This window comes from Otolemur garnettii, unplaced genomic scaffold (assembly GCF_000181295.1).
Source record: "Otolemur garnettii isolate 467f Iridium unplaced genomic scaffold, OtoGar3 scaffold00108, whole genome shotgun sequence".
Taxonomy (NCBI): domain Eukaryota; kingdom Metazoa; phylum Chordata; class Mammalia; order Primates; family Galagidae; genus Otolemur; species Otolemur garnettii.
Window position 1 is genome coordinate 1,229,458 of NW_003852503.1, and position 11,093 is coordinate 1,240,550.

The following is an 11,093-nucleotide window of genomic DNA, read 5'->3' on the forward strand; positions in this document are numbered from 1 at the left end:
ACTGAGGGCCAGGCATGCCCCAAACACAATGGCCCAGACATGTTGTTCCAGACATGTCCCAGACAGAAGTCCCAGACACGCTAAATGTAACTACCTAGCCCCGCTAAATGTAACTATCGAGGGCCAGACACGCCCCAAACACAATGTCCCAGACTTGTTGTTCCAGACATGTCCCACACAGATGTCCCAGACACGCTAAATGTAACTACCTAGCCCCCGCTAAATGTAACTACTGAGGGCCCCAAGAGACTATACAGGCCCCTAGACAAAGAGCCTACAGACAGACAGGGAGAGAGAGCACTTTTCTCTCCTAACTGGAGTTTTCTCTCAATGTCAGGAGCTCTGGCCCTTCTGTATTCGTTTCTGTAAATAAATCCTGTCTTCCCACTGATCTGTGGTCCGCGGATTCATTCCTTGAATCACTGAGACCAAGAACCTACTGAAGAGCAAAATTCCAGTATCATTAGGAGCCCATTTTTAAGTGTGGAGCACCTTAAATCACATCGTCTGTAACCCAGATACCATTTATTACCAAATTTCCCTTTTCTCTGGATCACTGGATAAATCTTCAATGTTGGAACCTTTGCTGTTTTCCTTTGATCTTCCCTAAGGAACAATCCAAGGACAGGAGACACCCATTATGTCTTTAACAACTACACATTTCTGCACCAGAATTATTTACCAAGGGCTCACAGTGTTCAGGGTCCTGCCGATAAAAACTTTATGGATATTATGTCAATCGCTCCTTATTTCTTCTTTGAGTCATTTGTCCCCAAATTGTGCCCCTTCCCACAGGACTGAGGAAAGGTCAGCAGTTAGGCAAATAATACACACTTCTGCTTCATGAGAGAACTTCCAGCCTTATAGGGCCAGGTCTTCCCATCAGGAATAACTTAGAAGTATATCAAGTGTTTGGGGTAACGGTTTAAATAACTGAAAATATCTGTGCTAAGTTTCCTGGCCAAAGGACCCAAGAAGTGATCAAATTTCCCTTATCTTCCCTATTTCAAAATGACTTATTAAATCTGTGGCTTAGGTGGCACCTGTGGCTCAGTGAGTAGGGTGGCAGCCCCATATACTGAGGGTGGTGGGTTCAAACTTGGCCCCAGCCAAACTGTAACAACAAAAAGTAAAAGTCTTTAAAAAAACAAATCTGTGGCTTAAAGCAAGAGTCATGTTGCTGTCAGAATCCATTTAGGGTAAAGAATATATGATATATATGGAAGCATCGGCCTGATTTACATGTCTGTGATGTATTTCTCTTGGCAGTTTTCTTCTCCCTGACTTACCTGTTCTCTTACCTGTAAAGTGGGGGTAATGATGTATCTACCTCCCCTGGTTAAGATCTAGTGCATCTGAATGGTATGAAAGTAGTATATGTCTATATGTGTGTGTGTACAGTACATGTGTACACATAAATGTAGACATATACTATACCCATATGCACATGTATACATATATGTACCCACACATATTTTACAGTATGTATACAAGCATATATACCATGTTTCCCTGAAAATAAGACCTACCCAAAAAATAAGCCCTAGCAGGATTTCTATGCATTTGTTAAATATAAGCCCTACCCCATAATAAGACCTAGTGATGGGCGTGGCTATGCAGCATATCTGCATAGCCACACCCTGCATTTCGGCTTGGAGCCTAAGGAAGACTGGAATACCTTTTATCTGCCAAGGCTCCTTTCTCTGAGCAAGTGTTAGAACTTGCGCAGGTGCATGTGGTAACCGGGTCACAGGCATCCTATTGCGTACATGTGAAGGGCTAGGGGAAAGGAGTTCACACATCACTAGCGCCAGCCCCACCAACAAGGTCAGCTCCCCCTGTCAGGTTCCAGAAGATGACTTAACCGTATTTGAATAAATGTCGATTATTGTATTATACTTAATAAAAATAAGACATCCCCTGAAAATAAGCCCTAGTGTGTCTTCTTGAGAAAAAAATAAATATAAGACAGTGTCTTCTTTGGGGGGCAACACGGTAATAAAGCACAATATAAGCACCAATTATATTTTGGTGGCCCTAGAAACATGTTTTTCACATGTACCAAACTAGTTAAAGAGAGAATGATCCTGGGCGGCGCCTGTGGCTCAAAGGAGTAGGGCGCTGGCCCCATATGCTGGAGGTGGTGGGTTCAAACTCAGCTCTGGCCAAAAACTGCATTAAAAAAAAAAAGATCCTGGCTCGGCGCCTATAGCTCAACCAGCTAAGGCGCCAGCCACGTACACCTAAGGTGGCGGGTTCGAATCCCCAGCCCGGACCTGCCAAACAACAATGATGGCTGCAACCAAAAAATAGCCGGGCGTTGTGGCGGGCGCCTGTGGTCCCAGCTACTTGGGAGGCAGAGGCAGGAGACTCGCTTGAGCCCAGGAGTTGGAGGTTGCTGTGAGCGGGATGCCATGGCACTCTACCCAGGGGGACAGCTTGAGGCTCTGTCTCAAAAAAAAAAAAAAAAAAAAGATCCTTTTCTCTAGGTGGGAATCATGTCTGATTCATGTCTGGTATTACTTTCTGTGGATGTACCTTCTTTCCATCTAGGAAATGTCACCACTTTTTTTTACACTAACAGGAACCCCAAGTTTAGCAATGTCTATGGTTGTGAAGAACAAAGACATTTCCATGCCTCCCTTAAAGCTGATATGACTTTGTGACTTAGTTCCGGCCGATGGGATGCAAGAAACAACATCTGTAAGGCTGCATCACGCCCCTTCACTTCACCCTCATCCTGCTCACCAGGGGGACTGTAGATATATTTTGAGGCATCTTGGACCATGAAAACTAGGGGGAAAAAAACCTAAAAATGGGGAAGCAATGAGATAGACAGATCTTGTATTCCTGAGACTCTCAAGGAACAGAGCTTATGGATCCTCATTTTTCAAGAGAGAATAAATATGGTTTATAACACCTCTAGGACTCCATCATGCAACCCGTATCCTAGGTAACACACTGATTATGATCAATAAAAAGAGCAGACATTTAAGGAGACTACCTTATGTTGCGTATGAAAAGCACATTTGCATAAAATGAGAAGAGAGAATGGTGTATGGCATGTTATGTGAACAGTATCCAATTCATCTTAGCACCCACCAATTATGCCCTTGTGTGCTGATCATAGATAGCTGCTTGTTTTTCTACAGTCCTGGGAGTCATTTATCTTCCTAAAATAAGGGCTAAATTGTTTCACACATCCTTCCATTTCTGTTATTCTTTCTTCAGTGTTCTCTACCTTTATTTCCAAGGAGTTTTATGTAAGTCACCTGTTCTATTTGTTCTCTCTCCTCGGATGTTTCCATAGCAATTCATCTACCACTTCCTATAGTTCTTAGCATGCTTGAGCCCTTCTTGGTCTCTAAAAACTTGAAACCTTTAAGAAAAAAAGATCCAAAATGCACACAACTAAATGATTAAGGAGTAAATACATATCAGTACTGGTGGTTGTATAGACTCTTACGTCTTATAATTGCTACCCACCCTAGGTATTATAAGATAGATTTCAAAGAGATCAAGTGAACTGACGCTCAGACTTGTGCGCAAACCTTAAACATGTATTACCTGGTAATAATAATTAGAATGAATAGGCACCATTTTCATATGATCACTCACAATTTGGAAATTTACTTGAAAAAGTCACATACAAATTGGGCTCACCAGAAACTTGTCATTAATAAATAGGTAGGGTAGATTTATATATATGCATATATATATGTGTGTATATATATATGCACACACACACACCACATATATACACATACATACATATTTAATATACACACACACACTATACTGAGTGTATAAATATAGTTTCTATTTGAAAGCAGAGCTGAGTGTTTTACATACATCAATCTGTGTTCATTGCAGTCAGAAGTAATGTCTGTCATAAGTAAGCCACTTAACTGTTGGAAATTTCTTAGAAGATGCTGACTTCTGCTTAAGAGTAGCAATTTTCATCACTTACAGACCACAAATATGGTTCTTGGCTTGTAAGAACCATATGGAGAAACCAAAAGCATAAGTAAGTGCCAAAGATGATGTGTAAGATTAAGTCTAAGGATCTAAACCTCTGAGGACTAGTAAAGGTCACACCTCACTCATCCAGAAGGTCAAAACATTTGTGGTAAAATCTAGGAAGCAGGTACTGATGTATTAGAATCAACTTGGGTCCATCACAGAGGGAAGTGTGAGCTTTAGATTCAAGCAGTCTAGAGCTCAATTTGTACTTCTCGTGCTTAATAATCGTGTACTCAGGGCGGCACCTGTAGCTCAAAGTAGGGCGCCGGCCCCATATACCGGAGGTGGTGGGTTCAAACTCAGCCCCGGCCAAAAACTGAAAAAAAAAAAAAAAAAAAATTGTGTAATCATGAGAAAACAGTTTACTCCAAGTCTATGTCCTTATTTGTTAAATTGACTAATAATGTTCACCCTATATGTATGTTGTGAAAATTAAGTAAAATAAGATTTTGTTAAGGCATCCTTCACAAGTAGGCACTCTCTAAATGTTAGTTTCCCTTTTCCTTTGTTGAGATGGGCAGATGAACCCTCAGAGTCAGGAAAACCACATGCCGTCTCCATATAGACCAGGGTATTTTTCTGAGAAGGATTCGGAGATTTCCTATACTGCTTCTACATCTGGTAATATTAGTTTTATTTTGGTCTGTGTGAGTTCATCTTTTTCCCCATAATTACATATAGTTAAAAAAAATGAAACAACCAAACAATTAAAAAAAAATCCCTCATCTTAAAATTGGGAAGGGAAGGAGGAAAAGAGTAAGGGGAGGGAGGAGAGTTGAACAACGAGGTGAAGGTGTTGTAATCCATCCAATTTCAAGGAGTATCTATAAAATGCATAAAATAAATATACTTCTTTACTGGTATTAATCGGAATTATAAATATCACAGGAGCACAGGGTGTGTCAGGAAGTGTATAAGCACTATCTTCTTTAGCCCTTACTATCACCGCATGAAATACCAGTATAATTCCATTTTCCAAATTACAATACTAAGGTTCAGAGAGAACTGGTCACCTGCTCCACAGACTTGGTCTTCACACCATGAACAATCTGGAACCAAACAAACCTTGGAACCACCTTCACTATGTTACATTTTTTCCCCACAGCCGTAAGAGCTAAGGGGATAGCTAAAAATAGGAGAAATGACAGATTTGGCCTCCAAATTCCTGAGTTCTTTAGAGAAGGAAAAAGGTCAATGGAATTGACACTAAATAGAAAAACGGGGTGGTGGAGAGAAATCCACAGCTCTTCGATTCCCTATTCCTTTAAAGATGACCTTGATGGCTGCATCCTATTTCCTGACTCCTGAACTCTCTCAACATCTGTCATTTAATTGCTCCCTCGGCTCGGAGGACTCCTGCTCCCCGAGTCTCAGGATGTGTCACAGAGGAGGACCCATGGGATCCTAAGAGACTATAAGATCATTTAAAATCTCCACAAAGACAGGAGATATGTTGACTCCTGCTGACACGGAGGAAATCATCCTAGGTGATACAGTAGACTCTGTGTGTTATTCTGAATGAAAACTTGAAAGGCCACCTGCGATCGGCAGCAAGAGAACCCAAACCCAATTCCCTGGCATCTAAGAGAAAGAAGAAGTGGGGTTGGAGAACCCCGAGCTGTATAGAAGACACTGAAAATGAAGAGGGAAAAACGTTTATTTTCCTTCCTTAAGCCAGTCACGAACTTTCAACTACGTAAGTGATCAGAACTTCTCATTTTCGAAATTTTTACTTTTTCCCCTCATTCCAGAGCCCTGGCTAGTAAAGACTGTGGGAAGAAGTCACCATGCGGGCTTCCTTCTCCCTGGATGGAAGGACCGGGTCCTCTCCCTTCTTCACTCTCTCACACAGCGTGAAGGAATGAATTTCTTTTTTTTTTTTTTTTTTTAGTTAGATCATGTATACATTAATGCATTTAGGGGGTACAATGTGCTAATTTTATATACAATTTGGAATGTTTACATCATACTGATTAATATATTCCTCACCTCATTTACTTAATTATTGTATTAAGATATTTATACTCTATATTTAATAGATCTGACATGTACCCTTGCAATATGCACCATAGGTGCTATCCCACCGTTCACCCTCCCTCCATCTGACCTCCCCCCCTCCTCCCTCCTCCATCCTGGGCCATAGTTGGGATCTATTCTTCATAGGAAAGTGTGAGGGATTGTAAATTGGTTTCATATTAGTACCGAGTACATTGGATTCCTTTTCCTCTATTCTTGAGATACTTTACTAAGTAGGATATGTTCCAGGTCCATCCATACAAACATAAAAGGGGTAAAGTCTCCATCTTTTTTTTTTTTTTATTAAATCATAAGCTGTGTACATTAATGCAGTCTCCATCTTTTTTTAAGGCTGCATAATATAAGGAATGAATTTCATTATTCTGTTCCCTGTTCATTGCTAACTAATTCAGCAGCCCATCATGTTCCAAGCGCCACAGTTGCTTAGAATTAAAAATTAGTCGGATATATTCCTTGACATGGAGAAACTATATTGCTATGACATGAGGTAACAATCTTTATAAGACAAAGATAAGTAGAAGATTTTCCTGATTCTCTGATTCTCTTCCTAATTATCTGAAATATAATTCTTCTTAAATGGCTCCCTCCCCTTCTTTTCTGCAAATGTATTATTTCTCAAGGTTTGGCTTCCAGTACTATTTTGCCCTGTGTCTCCTAGTGACTTAACTCAGGTTTAGGACAACCACCATCTCTATGCAGGTAACTCCCCAAATTCTTCACCACAAGACCCCCTATAGTGAATATATTAATAATGAATTGTTCTATAGCATCTTACTGTGTATCAAACTCTCTCATAAACATCATCATATTTGATCATGACGTCAATTCTCTGAGTGACATATTATCCCAGTTAATAAAACACAAATATGTAGTGGACACTTAACTATGTGCCAAATGTTTGGATTTGAGTTGAATCTTCTAGAAAAGCTGTACCCATATTATGAACACAACTCTGAATTATTATTTAAATTATCATTCTCCATTCTGTGTGTCTTTGATGCCTATGAATCTGTCTGTTTATGGGTCTAGAAATGGGTGAAGAGCTTAAATTTAAGCTGAAAATTTTGTGTAAAAATTATATTTGAAGTTATGAGGACCAAACTTTTTACTTATGATTAATAAAATCTTAGTCTGAAAGGGTGTTATTTTCATCAGATATTTCTCATAGGTTTTCTTTGCTTTGAATTTTTGCTTATAGAAAATAATGTTTTTACTGTACTGTTCTGGCATCAAGAGCAGTGGGGCTGGTTTCCCCTCACTATCACTGATTTCATATTAGAGTAACTCATCTTTACTGTGTTTTGAATGGCTGGAAAGGTACTTGCATGTGGGATGTGAGACGTGCAAGAAGACACTTAACCCATGGCTCCCAATCTTCTCCATCACATACGCTATTTTTGCACCTCAACATAATTCAATGGAGACCTGAATGGGTGCTCAGGGGCATTTTCTAAACACCTCCCCCAAACAATGTTATTTAGCATTAGCTATGTTCATGCTGATATAACAAGAACCTAGAGGATAGGCCTAGATAACAGTTGGTAGGCACCGGCAGTGTATTAGACACCTCAGGCACAGGCACTGTATTAGACACCTCAGGCACAGTTGGTAGGCACAGGCACTGTATTAGACACCTCAGACTACATTATCCCATTCAATCTACTGAAAAGTCCTCAGCATGTAACACTTGCCCTGTTTTAGAGGCAAGAAGCTAAAAGCATAACAGTCATCAAATTTGTAAACAAGAGCCATATGTAAAATAAAGTCTATCTGGCTTTAAAACCCTGTCCTTCCTGATCACCATTCCTTCATTGTCTCCTCTCCTCCACAAAGACAGCAACAGAATTCCCTACATTTTGCAAGGTTACATGAGGTATAGTATCATGTTTATTCTTTACAGCAACTCTATGAGATAAATATTATCTCAGTTAATCAAAAGTTAACATTTACTGGGTACTCACTATCTGCTGACCACAATTACTCATGTTTGCAATGATTATTTTTCTTTTTTTTTTTTTTTGATCTTGTTTTCCAACATCTATTTCTTTTTCTATTTATCCCCCTACATAGTCATGGTTTAAAAATCACATATTACATTACACTTTTTTTCTGCACTACGCTATTGAAAGTCTTCTCCTAGGACTATGTGAAAACACACATGTAGCAGTTCTTCTATTTGTGCTCTTAGTCCATTGAGCCTGTCTGAAATGGCTCAGAACCTGCCCCGGTTGCTTAAGAGATGACTAACCCAGAGCATGGAGGCCACCAGTGGCCATGCACTCTTTCTCCAAGAACTTCAGCACAACTACCAACTGACTTCAGGTCCCGATGATCCCCCATGGGAAGTAGAGAAAAGCAGTCTGGAGGAAAAAAAAAAGTGAAAATACTGGCTTTCCTCCAATAAGAAACCAAAAAGGATCCAAGAACTCCAAGAACCCAATACAATGAATAGAATCTCTATCAACTTGATACCACAGCCATGAAGAAAGGACATGCATTTTATTAATATATTGTGCTAACACTGTTCTAGATCTAATTATCACATGGATTAAGATACATGTGGCATTTCTTGTTTCAGTCCCCTCATTTATATTTTCACGTCTTTTGTGAAAACTCGACCCCTGCTCCATGAACATGAGGAATCACACACTTCTGAATGAGTTCGTTCTACTGGGGATCCCGCAGACGGCGGGGCTGGAGGCTGTGCTCTTCGCTACCTTCTCATCCATCTACCTCTTCACCCTGCTTGGAAATTCACTCATCCTCACAGCCATCGTTTCTTCCTCTACCCTTCACACCCCCATGTATTTCTTCCTGGGACTCCTATCTATTTTTGACATTTTGTTCCCATCTGTAACCTGCCCCAAGATGCTGTTCTATCTCTCTGGCCAGAGCCCAGTCATTTCTTTTAAAGGGTGTGTTACACAGCTCTTCTTCTACCATTTTCTGGGTTCGACCGAAGGCTGCCTCTATTCTGTGATGGCTTATGATCGCTTTGTTGCCATCTGTCACCCCCTGAGGTACATGCTCATCATGAAGCCTGGAGTCTGCGTTGGTTTGGTCGTGGCAGCCTGGTTGGTGGGCTGTCTTCAGGCCACCATCTTGACGTCCTTTACTTTTCAGCTGTCTTATTGTGGCCCCAATCAGGTGGAATACTTCTTCTGTGACATTCCTGCTGTTTTACCCCTGGCTTGTACTGACAGTGCCCTGGCCCAGAAAGTGGGTTCCATAAATGTTGGCTTTCTGGCTTTAATGCTTCTGTTCAGTGTCTGTGTCTCCTACACTCGCATTGGGATTGCCATCTTGAGAATTCGTTCAGCAGAGGGCAGGCGGAAAGCGTTCTCCACTTGCAGTGCGCACCTCACTGCGATCCTCTGTGCCTACGGACCTGTCATTATCATCTATCTGCAGCCCACACCCAACCCCTTGCTTGGTGCCGTGGTACAGATATTAAATAATATTGTCTCCCCCATGCTGAACTCATTAATTTATTCTTTAAGGAACAAGGAGGTGAAAAGGTCCCTGAAGAGGGTGTTCCAAAATGTTTTACTTACTGTCAGGGAATAATTTACAGGTTTTATGGTGGATTTTAGAAATTTAATATCTCTTAACATCCTCCTCCTATTTTCTCCTCTTAAATAAATAAGCTCATATTAGAAAATCCCTCCTCTAAAAGCTTTATACTTTATTGCCTAATAAGATTTCCTATGTTTGTGTGCCTCTGTAATCCTGGAGGCCCTATAAATAACTCAATAATTAATATGATTCTTTGTGTCTTAATTCTGGGTAAGGAATCCAAAGCGCATAGCAAATAGCTGGAGATAGATTTCTTGTGCCCAGAATAGTCAGTCAACTTTACCTGAATGAAGATAGGGGAGGTCTTTGTCAATCCAAATATTGCCCTTCAGAAATCCTGCTCTGTGCCAAATCAACATTCATTTCTTTTTCTTTTCCTCTCCACTTTCTCCTCTTAGAATATAATCTTTTCTCTTTTCTACCTGAAACATTTCAGTTCTTTTGTCTTGCAAAGAGGAGTGTTAGCTAATATTGCTAGAGCACTGTCTTCCAGTCACTGTGATGAACATTTTACTTGTAAGCACTCATTTAATCTTCATATCACACTCTTAGTGGAGTTAGTAGAGGAATTGCAGGATCAAATGGTAGGTCTACTTTTAGTCCATTGAGTATTCTCCAAACTTCTTTCCAAAAAGGTCCTATTAGCTTGCATTCCCATCAGCTGTCAGCCCTTTCTTGTAGCTTTTTATCAAGTTCATGTTTCTTACCTATTATTATAATTAGTCTCAAATTGCTCAGCTCCTTCCCTCCACCATGACTCCTTGCCCAGTCTACAGTGAGCTCATCTGCCTCATTAATGCTCATGCACTCACCCGGTTAGGTGTTTCTAGAGAAAGTCACAAGCCAGGCATTTGTGTAATGCTGTAAATTTATTTATATTATTATTGTCCACCTCAAGCATTTGCTAGAAATTCTATTATTTTTCTTCCATGGTATTTCTCACATTCCCTATCAAGATGACTATTGATGTGGCTTCCGGGCCTGAGACTTCTACTCGACTCCTAAGTTCTAACTCACAAAGAATGAAAACAGGAATCAACAGCAAAGAGGGTATGAAAAAATCAGCAAAAGTTCAATATTCCCCACCAATAGAGTTCTCTGGTAAGGTGAGTGGGAAGTGTGGCTCAAACCGTGTTCAAGTGTAGACTCTTCCTTCTTGGCTGAATCGGACACAACAGAACCTGCAGCATAGGAGTTGCCTGCCTTACTCACCTGTCCCAGGAGGGAAAACTGAAAGGAGAGAAAGAGAGAATAACTCTCTTCCTCACTAGTTCTCCTCACTCCTGACCCTTTCTCTGTCTCTCAGATAGAGAACCCAAATCAACCTCACGATTCCATCATTTCTCTTCCTATATGATCTTTATTTCCGAGCACAGGGCTAAATGCACTGCAAGCTTTCATGAGTACTTAGCCTTTTTTCCCCCTTTTACTTATTTTTCTATTTAATTACTTGTTAA

General features: G+C 40.4%; 1 protein-coding gene across 1 annotated transcript; it reads left to right on the forward strand.

Moving 5' to 3' along the window:
• Positions 1-8,694: 8,694 nt before the first annotated feature.
• On the forward strand, positions 8,695-9,627 carry LOC100952327 (olfactory receptor 148). The gene has a single exon (XM_003796894.2). The coding sequence runs from the start codon at positions 8,695-8,697 to the stop codon at positions 9,625-9,627; it is 933 nt and encodes a 310-aa protein (XP_003796942.2).
• The last annotated feature ends 1,466 nt before the right edge of the window (positions 9,628-11,093 follow it).

Bases quoted from the DNA above. Each gene is read 5' to 3' on its own strand.
- LOC100952327 (XM_003796894.2), top strand. From the start codon at position 8,695: ATGAGGAATCACACACTTCTGAATGAGTTCGTTCTACTGGGGATCCCG.